At 36.2% G+C, this 22,747-nt stretch overlaps 2 protein-coding genes across 5 annotated transcripts in view; one reads left to right on the top strand and one right to left on the bottom strand.

Moving 5' to 3' along the window:
• Window positions 1–137: 137 nt before the first annotated feature.
• On the top strand, window positions 138–11,897 carry LOC306871429 (P2X purinoceptor 1-like). 2 transcript variants are annotated; one of them, XM_079419348.1, is made up of 13 exons: window positions 138–505; window positions 2,500–2,644; window positions 3,754–3,825; window positions 4,801–4,873; window positions 6,510–6,597; window positions 6,999–7,079; window positions 7,389–7,530; window positions 8,453–8,598; window positions 8,802–8,892; window positions 8,964–9,029; window positions 9,614–9,709; window positions 10,302–10,346; window positions 10,464–11,897. In XM_079419348.1, exons 1-13 carry the CDS (start codon window positions 369–371, stop codon window positions 10,467–10,469), a joined length of 1,188 nt encoding a protein of 395 aa, XP_079275474.1. In that variant the 5' UTR covers window positions 138–368; the 3' UTR covers window positions 10,470–11,897. The 2 variants fall into 2 exon arrangements, with proteins under 2 accessions (XP_079275474.1, XP_079275475.1); XM_079419349.1 differs by having other exon boundaries at window positions 4,801–4,861; window positions 10,464–11,896.
• Window positions 11,891–22,747, bottom strand: part of LOC306871428 (calcium/calmodulin-dependent protein kinase kinase 1-like) — an 86,963-nt gene continuing 76,106 nt past the window's right edge. For 2 of the 3 annotated variants that reach the window (XM_079419346.1, XM_079419347.1), the window contains exon 17: window positions 11,895–15,332. In XM_079419346.1, the coding sequence (XP_079275472.1) occupies window positions 15,257–15,332 (76 nt within the window). In that variant the 3' untranslated portion in view covers window positions 11,895–15,256. Of the gene's footprint in view, window positions 15,333–22,747 lie in introns of all 3 variants that reach the window. The other variant, XM_079419345.1, reaches the window with a different exon arrangement.

The following is a 22,747-nucleotide window of genomic DNA, read 5'->3' as shown; positions in this document are numbered from 1 at the left end:
GAGGCTGTTTCAGACATGTCACAGATATGCGGTGGACATTAAGCCTTTATTTGCAATTGGTTATTAAGCCTTTATTTGCAATTGGAGTTGTTACTCCGCCCTCAAGACATTTATCTGTCTGTACATGCATTTGTGGTACAGTCATAAGAGGAGGGGGGATGATGAAGATAACTCATAGTGGGTGGTTTACTTTGAGAACTGTTTGGTTTAGAAGAGAGAGCGAAAGAAAGACAGAGAGAGAGACAAATAAAGCTGAGGTGAGCTAGGAAGTCAGATATCAGCACTCTATAAACCTCTTACAGTGCTTACCAGGACATATTACCAGTCAACAAGAACCTTGTGTCTACTCTTACCTTTCAACGAGAAGGATGAAACCTCAAATAAAAAGAATTATATCAACCTTCTTCTTTGAATACGAAACACCTCGACAGGTTCTGGTCAGGAACAAAAGAGTTGCAGTGGTGTGCCGAATCATCCAAATGGGTGTTCTAGCCTACATCATTGGGTAAGAGATTTATTTTATTCTTAAAAATTCTGAAAAAGAAAAGCAGGTGAAAATCAGTGAGCATGAATAATTGAACAGAACATGCGTCAACCAGGGCAAAAATGTACAGTCAGAATGCAAAAACACTAACAGCTGAAGCCTTATATTGAATTGAAAAGTTAAGTACTGTCATGATGTACCATTTAAGAAAATACACTGTTTAGTCTAACTAGCAGCACACCATCAAACTGTTGTTGTCTCAGACAAGACACACATTTCCGAAGCTGAGAATTATTTTGTTTACTTGATTTGCTTGAAAGTATGCCCATATGTTGTTGTTTTTTCATTATGTCTGATTTAGATTTAGGCTTGTAGCATCAATAAGTTAGCAGCAGCTCATCTCCTGTCATAGAACTAACAGCTGGCCCTCAGTATGTATTCGATAACTGGATGTATGTGGCATCTGTGTAAAAGATTCACTTATGCAATGTTCATGATATGAGTGTTGCGGTAAAATGTCATGCTGCAGTCATTCACGGAGAAAAAGCAGACTTTGACAGACGTTAACCTTTACAACAGTCAAGTCCAGGCAAACGCTGAGCATTTCCTCTTAAGTAATTCAAACCTGTATTGTGCAAGCCACTGAGCATCATGTGGGAGTTATTTGTGTGCTCTAAATAATACAATTTGCAAGTAACCAAATAAGTTGTTGTGCTTTTCTTTAATTCAATGACTACTGTGCAGTATGTAAAGCCTGTAATACAGTGATACTTAGCTGTCTACTATTTTCCGTGTACGTGTTATATCGCTGTATTATAATATAATGTTAATACAGTAAACCTCCTTCAATGTCTGTGATCAGGAGTTGTGCTGCTCTCTCTTCCCTCTCTGTTACTCCTTTTTGTTTAATCAATGAACATCAGCAGACCACCCTTAATGAATCAAATGCAGCTCTAGTCCAAATTTCAACAGGCTGACAGAGGTATTTGTTTGGGTATTCAAAACTACAAAGCATTAAACACTATAAACCTGCATGTCATGCAGCTAAAAGTGGATAGTGCTTCTGTTATCTGTCATGTGGAAGTTGTTTGTCTTTGGAAGTAAGGTAAGCTGAATGAAACACAAATTGATCAAGTCAATAAACTGTTGGAGCAGTGTGTCATCTTCAGGTGTGTCAGGCGATAAGACTGAGAGTCATGCTTCAAAGGGAAGAATACCATTTGCTGTGTCTCGCAAGAGGGCACAAGGCCAAAATCTTATTGCTTCATCCTACTTTTACATGACACAAGATGGTTCATGTACATAGGAACAACACACAAACATTCTGAAACGAAAACTATATAAAACATAACCTTATGTCATTTAAACATTTTCCAACTGCTGTCCGAGCTTAATAGTGCAAATCATGAGACACGGTAAAGCTTTTTACTAGAATAAAATAGTGCACTGATAAATATATTTTAAAACCAATAAAAATGGACCAAAAAAATAGACAAATAGCAGTTCTGGCTGAGCGAAAGGCAGGATCAAATTCATTCAAAAAAATTTGAAACCCTGCTTTGACTGACATCTCTGTTGACAAAAGCTCAATATTTACAAACTGTGTGCTGTGAATATTCATTAATATAAAGAAAGAATAGCTTTACAGTATCTGTCAAAATGTTTCTGAAAATAACTGTCCACATTTTCAAAAACAGGAATATGTTAGTGGACAATTGATGGAATTCTTTATATACGTGTGTAACCCTACTTCAAAGAATTAGGTCTTTGGAAGGTAATTATTTGCAGAAATTTGCAGGTTTTATTCATATGCGCTATGTGAAAAAGGTACCTTTATTGATGGCTGTCATGAAATATCATGGATGACAATTATTAATATTATTATTATTTTGTAAAAGCACAAAGACACAAAGTAATTTGGTATTTAATGAATCGAAAACATAAAAAATGAAAGTCTTCAGACTGCAGTTTGATTATAGCAGATGTGGTCATGAATAATTTTTTGCTTTTGTTAGGTGGGTGTTCATGTATGAGAGAGGCTACCAGGCGATAGATATCGCCATAGGCTCCATCTTCACCAAGATGAAGGGAATATCCTTCACAAATATCAGCGAAGAGGAGAAAATATGGGATTCAGCTGATTTTGTTTTTCCTGAACAGGTGGGTTGTGTCTCCTAATTTATATACATTGTATTATTATTTTTTTCATTAGTTTTGTTATAATTTAAAAAAAAAAATGAATAAATATATTTGAATGCAGATGTAGGCTACTAACTGGGTAATTGCCCATCCAGTAAACTTAAGTTTATGCTTTCTGAGTTTAAACACACTTATATTGGTATAGGAGCCATTAAGGCTATGAATTACGCCTAATCGCAGATAAATGTACTCATATTGTGTAAACATCTGCAGTCACTCGTGGGTTATTCTCACCCTGAGAAAGTGCTGATATTGTCACAGCAAACATCTATATTGTGATGCTATTTAGAAGGCTAATGGAGAAATACTCGTTGATACTTGTTAAAGTTATTTCTTAAAAGAGATCATTAAAAATGCCAACAGCCTGTAGCAGTTTCAGAATATGAACTTATTTAACAGAAAGCACCTAGTGCAATAAGAAACAGACAAACTGTTGACAGAAAAGTACGTCATCACTCAGCAAACAAAGGAGTGGCTCCAGGAGCTTCTTTATAAAGTCAAACAATATTTTGTCCAAAAAGCAAACATCAAAATGTTAATCACGATAACAAATATCAGCTTATGCATGCACACACACACACACACACAAACACACACACACATTGGGGATTCATGTTTTACGGAGACTTTCCATTGAACAACGAATCCTGAAAAAATGTATCACGGTTTCCAAAACAAAAATATTAAGCACAGCTTTTCAACATTAATAATCAGCATATTAGAATGACAGGAAAATATTAATCAAATAAAATAAAAATAAAAATCACTGGTTTTCATGAGTACAGGTTGCTGTCACTAATATCTAACAGTACTAACAGAGCAGAGACATGAGAGATGGAATGACACTTGGACTATTTAAGGCTGAGGTTAAACCTCAGATTCAGCCTTAAACACAGCTGTCTCTCAGACGCAAGCTGAAAATATAGCCATGCTTATCTTCAAACAGTGTAAATCAAGCTTTTAATGTACTATAAATTTAACATGGCACTCTGGCTCTGTTTTGAACTTTGAGATTGAGACTACATATGGTCATGTGGAACCTTTCAAGTCCTTTCTGTTCCATTTTCCAGGGTGACTCATCTTTTGTTGTGATGACGAACTTCATTGCCACTGTGGGACAAAAACAAGACAAATGTCCTGAGGTGGGTAAATATCTTTTTCTTGTTCTCTCTTCACTATCGGCTTTGATCATCGTGACTGTCATAACTGTTTGTTCTTTTTCTCTCTAAGATCTCTGTATGAGTCATATCCCGACCATCTTTCCCCACCAGTTAAAATACAGTCACCGGTTTCTCAGGGTGACATGCTTGTTTAGTTTGAATGGGCATGATGCTTCTGTCAGTGATCATACCACTTTTACTTTTTTTTCTTTGCCTCAGTAAAGCCATGTGCGTCACTGAGTGGCAGTTTGTCTTTGGTGTTGCTAGATGAAGCAAAAACTCAGACAGTTTGTTTGAAGACAGACGTCACACACCTGGGGTTACAAACTACTGTACATATTATTCAAAATCATCTCATATAATAAGGAATTGTGACATTTTTAAAACAGCAGAGACCTGTTCCATATTAAATCCATTTGAAATGCAATTTGTCCCATACTTTAGCATCTTGCACCTGAAATACAGTTGAAAACACTTTGGTTATTGCTTTTGAATCAGTTAAACGTGTGAGTCAGATTGTCACTAGATTTATTTCATTGCTCATTAAAATGTTTAAAGTACAAAATATCCTAAAAAGAAACAGAAAGTGTCACTTATTTCCCCTAGTGACCTTGGCAAACACTTATAACCTGTGTTTGATGATAGAATCTGTTTGTACTTTCCAGCAAAGTAACATGACTAGACTTCATGTACCATCTCTTCATTCATTTACCTGCTCTTGGTTTACCTCAGTCTTATTTGTCTTTCACTTGACTCTCTATTTGACTTTATTGCACTACTTGTAAAGCTTTGCTTAAACAAATGAGTTGTAAGAACTGGGTTTTGTGGTTATTCTGCCTCTTCTGTGCATCCTGTCTCATTTGGATTTCATATTTGCATATTTTCAATAAGCCAATTGGGGCTTAATTAAACACTAATATCCATTAAAGTGCTATTCCTTTGCTGTCTGTATTTCAGCTGACAGATGGGAAGAACAAGTGTATTACTGACAAGGACTGCGATGAGGGCAAATACAAACGTACGGGAAATGGTAAAGTTTTAACCATTACATTGTTCCGACAGAAGGCACCGGCGCAGCAGACTAACTTCACATCACTAACAGCTGGGGGCAGAGGAACTCACTTACTGAGTGTTTTTCATGGGCATTGTATAATCTCTTTGACCTTCATTGGTAACTAAATCAGTGCACCAGTGGTCTAAGATATATACCACAGAATTCAAATGATCATGGGGTAAGAAAATTGGTGCACTTGCACGTAAGCATTTGGTTTCAACTCTACTCAGAATCAAAGGGGGCCTAATGAACTCTCACTCTTCTAACTGAAAAACCTGCAAATCATCCATGCTGCCATCTCTGTAAGTCACTATCATTCATGTCTAACGTGCTTTGTTCTCATACTCTAAGGCTTTTTTCTTAGCTTTCCACATCTTTGATGAATTTTACCCCATGCTCACTGATGTCTGTAATTCCCAGAGTTCCACAGGGCTCTCATCCAGATTGGCAATGGGAACACCAATGGCTTATACTGAACAAAAAGCTGATTAAAAATGATACAATCAAACCCACATTATAGACTGATATCATGAGCTCAGTGTGGCTCACAAATACTCAAATAATGAGTCAGTTTCACATGCAGCGTAGCAGAATGATTTACTCCTGTTATACAGAGTAAGTAAACACCACTATCTCATGTTGCAGTAATTCAAAGTGTCCTGACTTCCAGTCATGGGCAATTGGCACACACTTCCAACAAACTTCACCATACAACAAATATTTTCCTTGATCGTGTTACAATACCGACTCTTGTGAACTCAGGGTAAAATTCACAGTTAAGATTTTTTCTTTGAAATCACACAAACTTCTGGTTGTTTATGCCATGCTTCAGACCGCATATCATTTCATGCTTATTGTATAATGTCTCTGATATATGTTTGATGTTCTGTAACACAAGGGATGCGTTTTATGTTATGGTTACACTAAGTGTATTTTAATGGTTGTACAAAAGTTTGTCAATGGTATACTACCACCAAAGGAAGTTCAGTCTGTGAATGTAAATGTTCCTGGCCATGTTAAAAGAGTCAGACTGAAATTGCAAACATATGACCAAATGCAATCTGATGAAAGCATTCCTAAATAACTGGACTGATAGAATCATCCTTCATGCTCATTAATTCAGAGCAAAGTTAATTTAGTAACATAGGAATAGATGTGTATCAGCTGTATAAATTTATCTGATTTTAGCTTTTCACACGGTCTGATAATCTTCTACTCTTCTTGTACCAACAAATTTTATACTTTAAATATGAAAAATATGTCTTTCACTACCTTAAGTGAGCATTCTTGTGCTGAGAGTAATTCAAAAGTATGACGTTGTTTAGGTATACGGGTGTGTTTGTGCATACACAGTGGGTATCAAAAGTCTAAATCCATGTTGATGGGATTCAAAATATATTAAAAAAAATATAATGTAAGGGCAAATGTAAATAGGTATTAAATTAGAAAAATGCAAAATATAGGCATTTTCACAAGGGTGTAAGACTTTGGGTTCCTACGATATACCCTGCCATCTCTCTTTGGGGCACATGTGTTCTGTTTCAGTCTGTTCTGATCAACACCAAAGCTCTTATACTCTGCTGTTCCCTTGCGGCACTACTGTCTCTTTCAGGGCACATGACGGGCAGATGTATAAGCAATACCAGTACTTGTGAGATCTACTCCTGGTGTCCAGTTGAAGATGACCGTAAAATACCAGAGTATGAATGCTTATTTTATTATTGTTGTTGATTAATTGAATCAATCACATGGGGTGTCTAACAGTAACAGTAACAATTATTGTGGCATGCCTGGACTACAATTATTGTCTTTTTTTATGTGGCATCTTTCATTTATAAGCCCACCATAATGAATGAATAGATACGGTTTAATAAAAAGCAAAGACTCACTATTCCTGAATGTCTTGAACTTCATGTCTGTGTAGAAATTTTGGAAACTAAACAAGAGAAACAAATTACACTTGACAGTCGCCTTAAACATAAGAAATGCATGTTTATACCTGGAGCATGTGACAGATTGTATTCAAAATAGTTTTGAATCAGCCTACAGTCTTGGTCTGTTCCATTGAACATTATTTTGTCCCTCTTTTGTTTCTCTGTAGCCCTCCAATACTTCACACAGCAGGAAACTACACACTGTTCATCAAAAACTCCATTACCTTTCGCCAGTTTAATGTAGTAAGGTAAAATTCTATATTTTTTCAAATGTTCCTTGTGGTATATTGGCAAATACAAGTAAATTCAGAGGAAGGAGGATGAATTAAAAAGTACCTATTTTGAACGTTCATATAAACCAGGTGTTTATTGTGGTTTTTTTTATTTATTGTCACTCACATCAATAATAATTTATTTGTAATAACATACTGTAATAATGTTTGTACTGTACAATATGGTACTTAACATGTTTTTGAAGGCCAGGCTTTAAAATGCAACACTCAGCTTTATCCGTTTTGTCTAACAGATGAAAGTTCTCCTCTATTTTTTCTCTCTAGGAGTAACTTGGTGGAGAGTGTGAATCAGAGTTATATCAATAACTGTTTGTATCATCCCAAGACTGATCCACTGTGTCCCATCTTCAGACTGGGAGACATCGTTGAGCGTTCTGGGTTCAATTTCTCCGATATAGCCCGTGTGGTAGGTTTTTGTCATGTAAATACACACACCCACTAACACTCACCCTCCTATAGGCTACTTGTTCTTTAAACACACATTCAGACAGAATACTTAGATTCAAAATATTCTAGTATGTCCAGTAATCAGGATGATTTCCTAAAGACTGATGTAGTGAATTGAATAGTTTACAAACTTGATAGCCGTTGAATCATGATGTTAATTTGTAGGCTCTGTTATTTGTGAAGTGACATACTGACAAGTATGGTGACCCATACTCGGAATTCGTGCTCTGCATTTAACCCATCCAACGTGCACACACACAGCAGTGAACACACACACACCGTGAACACACACCCGGAGCAGTGGGCAACCATTTATGCTGCGGCGCCCGGGGAGCAGTTGGGGGTTCGATGCCTTGCTCAAGGGCCCCTCAGTCGTGGTATTGAGGGTGGAGAGAGCGCTGTACATTCACTCCCCCCACCTACAATCCCTGCCGGCCCGAGACTCGAACCCACAACCTTTGGATTACGAGTCCGACTCTCTAACCATTAGGCCACGACTTCCCCTTTAGCCCTCTAACCATTAGGCCACGACTTTATTTATGAATAGCAGTAAAATAAGTCTGTGGTCAACTTCACTTGAGGAGACTTTCACATTTTATAAATGTGATTTTATCATGCAATGTTTATAGCTATACATCTTGCTATTGTGACTTTATTCCTCATAAATTCCAACTATATCTAACAATTGTGACTTTCTCACTATAGTAATCCTATATCTTATAATTGTGACTTTAAACTGAATAGCTGTGACCTTTTATCTCACAATGCGAGTTTCTTATTTTAAACATTATCCCAAAATTGTAGTGAATGATTCAAATCTGGAGAAGATCAAAGAAACGTGGGATGATAATCTTCTTGATATTTCTTATGTGATGTGTTAGGGTGGTGCTATAGGAGTCCTCATTGACTGGGACTGCAATCTGGACCTCAGTATCAGACACTGCAAACCAAAGTATGAATTCTGTGGTCTTTATGGAACAGGGAAAAATGACAAAGAAGAGAAACCATCATTGGGATACAATTTTAGGTGGGTAAGAAAATTTAACCCATTTCTCTTGTGAAAACAAGTTTTAATTAGACTAATTAGCAGTGACTGGTGCTGTACTGTATTATTTCTGTGCCTGTGAGCCTTGTTGGGTTCTGTAAAATAATGAATTACATAGTTTTTTTTTAAAGAATATATTAAGTGGAATCACTACTAGAATTATTATGTGATACTGACTGTTTCAGATATGCTAAATATTATGTGGAGGATGGGGTGGAGAAGAGAACACTAATGAAGGTGTTTGGTGTACGGATAGACATCATTGTTCATGGACGGGTAAGCTTATTTTTTATGGATCATTCACAAAGAAATTATGGAACATGCACATTTTCATTTGTTCCTTGCAGGCAGGAAAATTTGATATTATCCCAACGTTGACGGCTATAGGCTCAGGAGTAGGAATCTTCGGAGTGGTGAGTGGCACAGAGAATAAACTTATATTCATATAAAGAGATACCTGGTATCATTTGCTTAATTACTTTTAACTACAGACTCCATATTTTGGATTCTCCTGTCATGTAGGAGATGGTGTAAAAATCTTGTGTGTTGTACCATTCATGTAAAAATGATAAACTAACATTAAACATTTGCGCTGCTTAATATTTTTGTGGAAACACTTTTTAAAAATACTTTGATGAATATAAAGTTTATTCAAACATTTATTTGAAATGAAATCTTTGTAAAAAAAAAAAAAAAAAAAAAAAAAAAAAAGTCTTTACTAACACTTTTCGTCAAATGAATGCATCCTTGCATTAGTATGGAAAAAAATCATACTAAACCGCAAACATTTGAATGCTAGTGTATCTCTATGTTAATGACTCAATGACTATGTTGATGACTAATTTGAAACTGAAACAAGAACAGGATAGATGCATCAAATTAGTTCGATTTCAAGCTTACCTTTCTATACACTTAGATGTTTTGTGCTCAAAATATCCCCCAAGTGCTTTTTATCCTATTGAAAGGAACTAACATCTACTCTCATTTGTCATTTAAGGCAACCGTTGTGTGCGATATGCTCCTCCTATATTTTGTTCCAAAGAGAAATTTCTATAAAAACATGAAATTCAAGTATACAGAAATCCCGGAAGAGGTGAGTGTTGTTGTTGTTTTTTTATTTAAATAATAAATAGGCATTAAAAATTTAGTTCCAATCAAACTTGCCTTTGTGATTGAGTGTGTCTCTGAGAGTTCTGTGGATAGCCAATGCTAATTCACTACCGACACAAAAGATGGCAGCAGAGATACATAGTTAGCTGCCTTGCAAATCTGTAACTTCAGCAGACGCAATGCCCTTTCCAAACATTTACATCAAGCTACATTCCCGTAGTGTCATTATGGACATTAAATTCAGAATTTAAATATAATTCAAATGTCCAAAGTACTTCTGAGGGAGTGTGTGTGAGAGGAAAATTATAACCACACAGGCGTCAGCAACTATCTTACTTTTGATCTGTATGCATGTGGGCAGACTAAGGCATTCAAGTCCATGCAACACCACGCCTTCCTGAAGACATATCTGCAGTGATATAGTTACCCTAGCAACACCATACTTGTCTCTTATAAAGAAAGGAATGTGAGGGCATATCTTAACCTACAGGATCTTTCTGAGGAAGAAAAACATTGGGGTTGATATAGGTAGGAGCATGGGAAATGATCTCAGATATGTATTTGCACTTTCACAGAAGCCAACCTTGCCCCAGCTACAGACAGAAAAAGATCTACCAAAGGTAACGTACCATTCAAATCTTTTCAGCCGCAGATCCCTGTAGAATTATAGCCTATCTCTATAAACAACTTTCAATTTTAGTTGTGGTCACAGTAATTCAGATTTGTGCTGTGCACAGGAGTGAAGTCAGGACGGCTGCCATGACGACTGACTATTACACTGAAGACAGAGAGAGAAAGAAAAAAAAACACCTCAACACTGGAGCTTAAGCAAGACGGCTGGGAGACTTGACACACAGAACCGTCAGACATCACTTTTCCTTTCTAAATCGCAATTCCTTACCAAACTACTGAGGAAAGATATTAAATCATTGTTATGATTTAAAACAACCAATATCCACTGGATGCGTTCATATTCTGAGGCTCAGGACTGTAAAGGTGCACAATTCTAGGAGGATTTTGAGGTCTTTACAAGGTTCCCGAAGTTTTTGGCAATTACCATATAATGTCTGGATATATCACACTCTGGATATGGTATCCTCTATACTTTAAAATATATATATTTTTTTATTAATAGGTGTTTTGTATAGGTTTGTTGTTGTTGTTTTTGTAGCAAGTCAAACTGTGAGCCTGATTTTTGTGTGAAATAAACTTTAGCTGGTCAGTGAGCCATATGAGATATTAAAATCTAACCAGCTCTTAAAGACAAGAAACATAGGAAGCTCTTTGCCAAAAGTCTGTTATTTTATTATTAGTACACAGCTTTCTGGACTGCTTGATTTTAATTAGTCAAATGCAGCATTTAATGGTATGAAATAATGACTACCGCTCATCCAGGAACTCTTAGCGGAGTTCTCTCACTCTAAAAGTAATTGTTACTTAAATCAATAGTCCATACCCATGTATTTATTTGTTTGAAAAGTAGTCATGTAGTCAATTTACAAGATAGAATTATCAGGTATTTCTGGACACTCATGCAGTCTCTTTTGTCTCACCTAACAAAATAGTTTGGTCTCACTTTAGTTTGGGGACCAATTCTCACTATGAATAAAGTAAGGTAGTTAAGTTGAGTTATGGAGTAGGATTAAGGGGTCTAAAATATAGAGAATATGCAGAATAAGGCATTTATTTATTGCTTTATAAGTACTAAAGAACAATCAATATGTTAGTAATATGCATGCTAATAAGCAACTGGTTAATAGTGAGAATGGGTCCCTAAACTGAAGTGTTACCACTAATTGAAACTCACATCAAAATAAAACCCTTTCACGGTGATACAAAACCTTGCTGCTTTGCACTGGCATATTGATAATTATGTCTGGGTTTATTTTGTAACATTGACTTGCTTTTATCTGTTGGAATTTACCTGTTTGAGTTTCTTTTTTTATTAAATGATTTACAATCTTGAGCAATTTTGAAATCAGACAGCGCCATGAAGGATTATTTGTTTTTGTTTTTTGTGTACAAAATACTATTTTAAAAAGTAGCTACTGTTATATGTATTATTATTAGGTCAGTTTCATTGATTGATTCCAAGTTCATTTTTATCATGCAAAATTGAAATTAATAATACAATCCTAAATGACAAAATATAAAGAAGAAACCTGAATCGCATGTGATATCTTTACTGTCTTTGATTATGTCTGTGTACAAAAAGCATGCAAAAAATAGCATCTTTAAATATGCTTTGGTACATATTTACATGGAAATAGTTGCATTCGGTGCTTTCTCAGGACATGCTCTTTTTTGTCTGTTTTCTTTGAATTTTTTAAACGGTTACATTCAGATCAATGCAGCAGAATACAGACGTCTATAAATAACCAGCAATATCAGGCACTCTGACACAAATAACTGGGAAGTTCAAACTGTAGTATTATATACAATTCTGATATACTTTTAAATCAAGAAAGGGAAATTAAAAAAGCATAAAGCTTTGATAGCAAGAATGTTTTGCAGCTACAAAGTGCCTCGAAATGGCCACATTTCTCGCCTCTCCTTTAAATAAGAGAAACCTTTGTAAATGCGGGTAGACATATGATCAGACCTCATCTATTGCACATGAGCCGAAACCTGGAAAAGGAAATAAAGCCTTCCACACTTGAGTTGATTGCTCAGACAGAGGTATGGCATATTGGCTGCTGCATATGTTTAGCTTATACAAAAGTCCTGCAGGAAACAATTTAAAGGGGTTTAAACATTGGTTGTTTTGTCTCACACAGATATCAAAAGGAATTACAAACCTAGAGAGAAGTCTTTAAAAGGTTATAAGTTAAGGGACATGCCGTACGTCAAGACACTAACAGGTGCATAGCATACATCAAGAAGTAACTGACAAGACTACTGTACATTTGAGACAGAATGGACAAACGAGTTTGCACACACACATAAGAGTATAAGGGGGATCATATAAAAACATTTGTTGAATTTCTACACATAAACACTTTAGAGCTCCTGAACATACAGTAGAATATGCTACTCCATTATCTCTGTATTCCCCGAACAGCAGTGTCCAGACCCTGAGTACCACATAAAGAAAACAAGACTCCATTAAATCAAATCCACACAAACAGACCCAAAAACACTAGTCGTTTGGCACTGAAAATGGTTTTCCAGTGTAATTCAGTTTATGGGCAAGAAGCAATCTACAAAGATTATGTGCCTAAAAGAGGGTCATCGAGAGCAAGAGAGATGGGGAAGAGAGAGAAGAAGGGAAGAATGTGTAGGAGTCAGAAAAATGGACCACCATCTGCTCAGGATATTAGTAAGAATATAATGAAAGTGGTTCACTTCGGTTTATCGATCCGTCTTTATATAAGCAATAACGAGCTAAAGTTAAAGGTTTCCTCTAAGCATTCGCTGCTTACATAACCAGTTTACTGGAAATAACTGGCAGCTGACCTGATTGAGTCCAGTTTTATTCTTGTAAAATAAATTAAAGGGGCAGTTCACCCTGAAATAGTCAAAGCTACTCTTTTCTATACAATGAAAGGGGAATGGTTGGTGACCCATCCAATTGTATTACATGAGCAGCTGGGACATTCTGCTAAATATCTCCTTTCATGTTTCATGAAAAAAAAAAGTTTGGATTGATATGAGGGTAAAGGCCTGTTGACATAAAGACAAATATTTGGTATGATAAACAATCATTTAAATGTATTTGAATTAATGCGTCTGTTCGGACCGCCACAATCATTTGCATATAATTAAAGCAAATATTTTTTTTTAAGAAGAAAACTGGCCAACCAATAGTATTTGCGCATTTGATCACATGCCATGAACCACTGCCGTTATATAAAACAATGACTTGGTGGTGCTCATGAACAGACTATTTTGCTAAGCAAATGTGAATAAGAAACAAAGAATCCAGCGTTGTTTGATAATCACAATAGTAAATACAAAAATCAGAAATATCTGTTCAAAAATATGTAAATACAGTTTGACTTCCTTTTTCTCCATGACGACTGGGCATCAGAAACAGAACACAGCACAACACTTAGAATACCAGGGTAAATGGGGTATTTCTGCTTCTGAACAGAGCCACTGACTTAGAGTGAATTTTGTCATTTCTATTCAGCTTTCCTGACATTTTTTAAGCATTGGTCTGAATAGGCAAGTTTTTGCTTCAAAGATTTGTGTTGATGCAAACAGATTTTGAGTAAATGATATTTAATTTCTAGGTGAACTGTCCTTTTAAAATTGAAACACAATGAAAATTTCATACTGATAAAAATCGAATTAATATTAAATATCTTGATCGTCAATGTGTCTTTACAACGTGGATGATGGGTTCACCTGGCAGACGATCCGATGTAAACAAGGGCGTACTGTTTTGGACGGAGTTAATACAGGCCGAGAGGGACCGTGATGAGATTGAATGGCAGTTCACTTTCGTTGCACAGCTAAACACCATATTCAGATCCTTCCCTCAATTGGCTTGTCTGTTTTGAGTGAAAGTGACTCCCTCTCTTTCTGCATCAGCGCACACTTGCTCGCCTCGGTGGCATGTTTGCGTGTGTGTTCGAGGGCCCGTTAGCACTGCTGACTGACAAATAGGCCTTTTGGAATGTGAAGACTCGGTAAACAATGACACATTCTATTCCTACAGAGAGACAAAGCGATGCGACATGAGAGCCCTGCATCCGGTGCGATCCGAATGCGGCATTTGCGACATTCACAAACATGGAAAATGAGCCCTGTTCTAGATAATGGTTATAACGAGCGCTCAAACACGCTGTATGAGAAAGCCCTGTTTTCTAGAATTGATTGAATGTGCAGACAAGAGCCTCTTTTAGTGTCTAGTAGTTACATAAGCCCCTTTGTTTCACAGTACGACACTGTGTGTGTTTATATATTGTATCTGAATGAAATGAGAACATTTTTATGGTATGAAAGAAATGGAAAGCAACAGAGATATGGAACCACCATTATATGGAGAAGGCCATATTTCAGGCATGCTATGATGGATAGGGTTAAGAATTGCACATTAACATACGTATGCAAAAAAGGCAAGACGCCATATTATTTTCTACACATGTACAGAGGTTATGATTGCAGCACACTGCATCAACAGCTTACTAAGTTAATAGCATCTTTAGTCTGTGCTGTAGTCTTGTGCTGTAGTCTATCTTTCACACAAACCTGGCCAAATGTAGATTCCATACAAAACCTTCCTGTTTAGCCAGGATGAGAGGACCAGGATGGAAAGATTCAAATGGTATGAAGGAGAAAATAGTTTTCCGCCAGATTATCAAGGTCAGGTTTCATGAGAACCATAGGCAGGAAAAGTGGTTCTTGTGCAAGACTGACGAAGATGAAAAGCCTGAAGGATGACTAGCAATAGCAGAATCCAGTTCAATGTCAAGGTAAGCATCAAGTCGGTGGAGTGTAGTGGAGCCGTTTGGGTCATGACCATCTTCTGCTCGAAGGGATGGAAGGACAATGAGAAACTCTTCAGGATCTACAATGAAGACACTCAAAAGGTGGGTGGTTCATCCTCGTGCAAGTCCTCGAGCTCAACTTCTCTACCAGCCTCTCCACTGCTCCCTTTTCTGAGAGAGAAAGAAAAACATAGAGAGAAATTTTGAATCATTGCCTTTCTATATGATCCCTGCTTTGATCTTGAAAGCCAAGCTTTTGACCATCTATAATCTATAAAAGCAGTGTCCAATCTTCCTCCTGGAGGGCCACTGTCCTGCAGAGTTTAGCTGGAATCCCAATAAAACACAAATGAACCAAGGTAATCAAGCTCTTCAGGATTATTGGAATCTTTTAGGCAGGTACACTGGGACAAGATGGAGCCAAATTCTGCAGGATGTTGCCCCTCCAGGACCAGGATTGTACACCTATTAAGTTTGGTCGTGCCAATAAAGTAGTTTTGAAATTTAACTGAAATGATATTGAAAGAGAGAGGCTGCAAACTCAAGACGTAAGGCAACCAGCAGCTGTTTGTTTCACTTTTTATTTCATTTAGGGCAAATAAATCTGAAATCAATGATAACACAATATTACGGTAAATAAAAATTAAGAACTGCACTGTGAATAGTTTCACAGAAAAAAATAAAATAAATAAAATAAAAAAATAACTAAATAAAATAATAAAATAAATAATAAAAAATAAATTAGCAGAAAAAGAGTGAATTCTTTGTGATTTTGTCTAGGTATAGTTTTTTTTTTTTTCAAAGACATTGTTCAATATCTGACAATATCCCATTTAGTTGCTATCAAGTAACTTAAGGGGAAGAAAATTATATCTTGATAGCTTAGAATATTTTTGAAATCTTGTAAGCTTCAAACCAGCTAAAAGTTATGGTAGCGGCCTGATACCTTATTAATTATACACTACCGGTCAAAAGAAACAAATGTAATAGTCAAAAATACAGTTGGAATTTTTTTTTTTAAAGAAATAAATGCTTTTATTCTGAAAGGACACATTAAATTGATCAAAAGTGACAGTAAAGACTTTTACATTGTTACAAAAAAAATCATTTAAAGGATGAAAAAAAATGACCATGGTTTTCACAAAAATATTAAGCACTGCGCTTTTTGCGCATCAAATCAGCATATTAGAATGATTTGCAAAGGATCATGTGACACTGAAGACTGGTCTACCTTCATAACAAATCATGCACAAAAAACTATGCACAATGCATTTAATGCAATATGCATTATATTAAACAGGTGTGAAGCATTTGTAGGAAGACAGTCTGTGCTGTCTTGAAACTATCCAGTATTAAACTTTCAAAACTAGAAACATTCTGTGAGCACTGGCGAACAATATTGGAGGAAACACATGAACATGGGAAGGTTCTCTGCAAAAGACAACTGCACACAAGAGGTCTCAGAACGTACATAGTGGGATTGAATGAAGGACCATGAAATGAGGTGTTTCACAGGGTTAGCCTGTCCTATCACCAAATACTTTCACTGTCATGAAGCAAGAGAAATGCCACACAAGGACAGGATGGAGGCTGATATGACTCATACTTTCACTGACCCGTAGGAATGCATGGAGAAGGACAGGGAATCTGACACAGGGCTTGAGTGAAAAATGGCAATGACCACCTGTCACAATGAATTACCTTAACGAGGGCTGGAGTTTAAAAGAGGGCCGGAACGGCCAAGAGTCCCTGCAGCAGAGAGAGATAGAGAGTGGAGGAAAGGGAGGACAGTGTCAGCGGTTTCATGTGAAGTGAAGCGGCAGGAACCAGGTCATTATAGGGGCTCCTGTGAGTTATTGTTGGTCAAAATACCAGTTACATTAATCGGGAACATTAGACTGCATTTAAATCATGTTCTGTAATAAAAATCAGTTTAAGGAAATGGTACTCCTCAGATAATCTTATAAAACTGCAGTCAGAGATAGCCAGGGGCGTAGATTACGCCGGGGACGTGTCCCCCCCACTTTTTATAAAAAGTAAAGTCGTCCCCCGCACTTTTTCATTGGACAGTTGTGTTCTCGACATGTTGAGGATTTAATGGAGCAATGTATATAAATGCAGAATGATTTAAAATTCAAAAAGACAAGATAATTTATACATGACGTTTACGTTTCCATGGCAATCAGTCACTCAGTTTGTGACGTCACGACATACCCAGGCTCGCGCCCGCGGTCCCGCGCTGAATCTATTATTCATTAGAGGTCGAGATGAGTTCAAAGCGACAAAAAACTCTTCAATCCTTTTTTACGAAGAAGTCAAGCAGCGTAAGTTGGCATGTGGGATCCGAATAGTGTCGCACGGTGTTGTGACTCTGCCTATTGCTCTTGTTGAATAATTAGCCAGTTTTGATGTTCATTATATGGAGGGGAAAAAAGCTGCCTGGACAAACATGCACTTATTTATCTTCAGTGTATTTTTCCGTAACTCTTTTGTAACGTCTTTTATTTTAACACGTATGTATGTTATCAGAACCCTTCAAATAAGAATAAAGATAATGTTTGCAGCATTGTGACACATGATGTCTACAAATCTACATGATGTATTTCAATCAAGTATGCAAGCTCTGACGATCTGATACAGGATCGTTCTTAATTTAGGGCTGCTCTGTCATTATTGCACTAATTTGACGTTTTTATGTGTTGTCAAGAATGAACAAGAAACAGTCAGCCTAGGTTTGTTAGGACAGAATCAGGACGACACGCAAGAAAAACAAACTTCACAGCTGAGAAGAACTGATAGAGTGGCTTTTAACACCTGGCTGTTTTTACATTGTATAAAATATATTAATACACAATCGTTTGTAGGATTATATATGGACCAATCATAGAAAATAATTAGTCAAATATAGAAAAATAAAAAATAACATTAGTATGATGAACAACTTCTCAGCTATCATTTTTAACTACAGTATGCAATTATTAGCTTGCATATTGGTTGTTTATTAGTACTTAAGCACATATTAATTATGTATTCTTCATGACCATATTCTGCATCCCATAATCCTACCTAATATCTAAACTTAACAACTACAAACGACTACCTTACAAGCTATTAATAAGCAGTAAATGAAGAGTTTATTGAAGTAAAAGTCATAGTTAATAGCGAATATGTGTTTATCATTCTAAAGTGTTAAAAAATAATTTAGGATAAAAATTATTGGTTATTGTCCAGCAGTGTACTTAATTAGTTATTTTCTTCTATGTCACTATTCCCTGTATGTACATGTTTCAAACACTACTTTATTTGCTGTAGATAGAGGCAGAAGTGAATTCACAGTTGAGAGTGAATGAGGCAGAAAGTTTCAGTGAGGCTTCAGAGGTAAAGATTATTTACAGCATTGTCTATGATAAGATATTTCTTTTAACATAGACTAATCAGACTAATGTATAATAGAACAGAATAAAGAAGTATGTGAATGTGTAAGTATCCATTACTGTGTGCCATGTACTGTACATACAACACACTCAAAATACAATCTGAAATATGTAAACAATAGTACCCTTATAAGGACATCTTTGTAACTTATACTCAAAAAGGTGCACATTAGTACCTTAGAATACCAATATGTACCGTAATGACTCTTGTACCGTTTGACTTATATTTCACTGCTGGTTATACTCTTTATAATGGTGTATGTGACTAATACAAATCTTGAATCTAATGTACAACTACAAAACTTTTTGGGATAAATAAGGTACAAAGATGTCCTTTTAAGGGTACTGTCCCAGTGACAAGCTGTTGTATTTCTTTCTTTCTTTTTCTTTTTTCTCTCTTTCTTTCCTTCTGTTTTATAATCATATATAATAATATAATCATAAAGCATATTAAGCAAAAAGGTATGATTAAAAATAAAACCTGTCAATTAGACAAGGGTTAACTGAAAAAACAACAACAACAAAAACAGGTATAACACTAGACATTCCATCCCCCCCACTTTTGAAATGATGGCTACGCCCCTGGAGATAGCTGATTTGCATATACTTCTAGCTAAGTGCTGTCAGAGACAGTGTTAGCATCAACAACTGAAGAGAGACGGATGTGCCCAGACGCTTAGGAAAACTCAACAAATGCCAAGCATATTTGTCCAGAGATAGCGTTTAACCCTTGTATTTGACAAATATTATCAACTAACTCCAGTCTGGGCTTCATGAGCATATGAATAGGTTACTCACAGTCAACCTGCGCTCTGTGGCAAAAAAATGGAAGCAACTTTTAAGGTGCTGGAGGCCAGAAAAAAGTGCTGAAATGTAATAATGTGCAGCCACATTTTCATCACAGCCAACAAATGTGTAATGATACGGCCATTTCTTTTCCCAAGCTCTGCGGCAGGGCTGGTTCAGTGATGTGTATAGCATTATACACAGTGTCCTAACCAGGCCTGAAGGAAATGCAGCACGATGCAACAAACTGAAAATAGTATTATAAACATATTTCATGTTTAATATACAGCTGTGCAGTGGCAGCTGGTACTATCCAGCTCAAACAGAAGATAATAGGCTGACAAAATGTGATATAAAGTGTGGCTGATATGATAATAATTATTTTGATGTTACAATCAATAGATGATAAATTAAAGATATTTAAATTATGTACTAGTGAATTTTTTTTGATGAAATGTATATACATATATACATATATACACACACATATATATATACTGAATATATACACACACACACACACACACACACACGCATAAATACACAAATATACATACATATGTACATATTGGATAGATAGATGATAGATAGATAGATAGATAGATAGATAGATAGATGGATAGATGGATAGATGGATAGATGGATAGATGGATAGATGGATAGATAGATAGATAGATGGATAGATGGATCTCCATCCTTGCTGCCATCACAGAGTAACATCTGCAGTCGCCTGAGAGTATATGAATGCCTCAGAAAGGGAGGGAGAGTGTGTGTTGGCTATGTACAGTAAGTGTGTGTTTAGATGAAAAAGGTTATTAACTGTGCAGGAGGTAGTGTATTCAACCTGACACTGAATTATGGATGAGATGCAAATGAGCACCCCTGACATTTGGAGATTTAAAGGGACAAATGTATTTTTAAAATTCCGATGATGGCATTCTACCAACTGGGGGCACTGCTGCTTTTTATTAATTCAATCAAACACTATAACTCAGAGGGAACAAGTAACTGACAAATGGCTATATAAAAAAATTATAGAGGTAAATGAAAAACCAATCAACTGCCTCTTGGAAAAGGAGGTCTGCTGATCTGCTGAATCACTGTATTGATCCATCAGATTTCACCTTTGTCAACAGAGAGGCCACACCAAACAAGCATGTCAATTTGTTTACAGATCAAATCAAATGACCTTTCACTTTTGATTGTACGAATGATAACTGCATACGGCACATCTGTAAAAACACCATAACCCATCGCAGAGAGATTTCAGCCCTGCATTAAAATATATGCAAGGCTGCCTTTGGTCTATATGGGATGCATACAGGGATAACCAGACTGTTTGTATTGATCCAGGGCATTCAGAAGATAGAGAGCAACCCTCTGCTGATTCTGACAGGCATCACACAGACAGCACACAGAGAGGAAGAGTGAGAGAACATTCTGCTGTCCTTGAACAAACCCCCTCTAATGTGGGAAAAGCAGCAGAGTGGGGACAGAAATGACTTCATGGAGACACTTACTGTCAGTCTAGTGGGCAGATACATTAACAGCAAAAAGCCTCTGAGAATAACTGTCACAGGCAGAGGTGGGTAGTAACGACTTACATTTACTTCGTTACATTACTTGAGCACATTTTTTGGGTAACTAATACTTTTAGAGTATATTTTAAAATGGGTACTTTTACTCTTACTCAAGTACATTTTTAGAGAAAAAACGGTACTTTTACTTCGTTACTGTGGGCGACTCTCCTCTCGTTACTCTATCTTAATGCAATACAAGTTAATGCTTCGGTTTATTCCAAACGCGCCGTCTACTTTTCTCTGGGCAATGAACGATGCCCATTCGCGAATGATTCATTCTTTTGAGTCGATTCTGTTTAAAGGCTTTATCAAACCAGTTGGCAAACCAGTGAATCGGTTCGCGAATCAGTTTGAATGATTCGTTCAGTTCCTGCCGCACGCGCTGAGTCTGAAGCGGTTCTCACTCAGATAACAGAGAGTTTAAAAACATCAAGAGCGATGAAGACGTGGCTTTGGATCTACAGTCAGTTGAAAGCAAATCTGCAAAGCTTGTTTGCTAGAGCTATATGAAGATCTTTTATTAGATGAACACCGCGTGTGCTGTACTGTTCCACAGGTATAGGCCACGATACCACTACGACATTACCAGTTTGTTGTACATGTACCTTAAATACAATGTATAATTTATACATTAAATAAGCTGTCACAGAGTATGAAATGAACACCCGCGGAACCCGCGTTAGCTCTGCGCAGCGGCGCGCGGCCTGTTCTAGACACAATTAATATTCATATTTTTACAATATTTACTCTTGCAAAAATATAGGCTACATTTGTTTACATTTTGCAGAACAGAAGATCCGTCAATATGCATTTGTTTCGTTATGTTCGGAGCAGTCATCTGAGGCGTTTTCAGAGGTTTCAGTGTCAGAGGTTATAGGATAATACATCATTAATTTACTTTAAAATATAATTTAATTCAGTGATGCAAATCAGAATTTTCATCAGCTGTTACTCCAGTTTTCGGAGTCATATGATCCTTCAGAAATCATTATAATATATTGATTTATTACCAGTGTTGGAAACAGTTTTGCTGCTTAATAATTTTTTGGAACCTGTGACATTTTGTTCATTATTCTTTGATGAATAGAAAGCTAAAAAGAGCAGCACTGATAATAAATCAACATGATTTCTGAAGCATTATGTGACTCTGAAGACTGGGGTAAAGGCTGATGAAAATTCTGATTTGCATCACTGAAATAAATTACATAAAAAAAATAAAAAAATAATATATATATATATATATATATATATATATATATATATATATATATATATATATATATATATATATATATATTGAACGGCAGTGTGTGTGTGTGTATGCACATACACATTACATAAATGTAATCTATATATCTAAATAAAAATAGACTATATTCAGTACCTATATGATCCAAAGTAACTAGTAACTAACTACTTGAGTAGTTTTTTTATCCGATACTTTTTTACTCTTACTCAAGTAACTATTCAGACGATTACTTTTACTTGAGTAAATATTTCTAGAAGTACTTTTACTTTTACTTGAGTACAGTTTTTGGGTACTCTACCCACCTCTGGAGGGATGCTGCAAACATCTAGCACAATTCAAAGAAACGGAATTCCTGTTGTGACCTGTTTTTGAACCTTTGAATGAAAACATGAAAATCAGTTTTAAATGAATTATGAATTAGTTAAAATAATTATAAACACACAAACATGTTTATAATTCATTCAATTGATTTCTAAATTATTTAAATGTTTAAAATTTTCAAAACATATATATCAGTGAAAATGAATCTGTACATAT

Source organism: Barbus barbus, assembly GCF_936440315.1.
Source record: "Barbus barbus genome assembly, chromosome: 6".
Classification (NCBI taxonomy): domain Eukaryota; kingdom Metazoa; phylum Chordata; class Actinopteri; order Cypriniformes; family Cyprinidae; genus Barbus; species Barbus barbus.
This window is presented reverse-complemented; position numbering and strand designations above follow the sequence as displayed.

Excerpts from the sequence above, each read along its gene's own strand:
- LOC306871429 (XM_079419348.1), top strand. The coding sequence starts at position 369 with ATGAAACCTCAAATAAAAAGAATTATATCAACCTTCTTCTTTGAATAC. Across the intron at positions 8,599-8,801 it reads TCATTGGGATACAATTTTAG|ATATGCTAAATATTATGTGG; the intron begins GTGGGTAAGAAA and ends TGACTGTTTCAG. Across the intron at positions 8,893-8,963 it reads ACATCATTGTTCATGGACGG|GCAGGAAAATTTGATATTAT; the intron begins GTAAGCTTATTT and ends TGTTCCTTGCAG.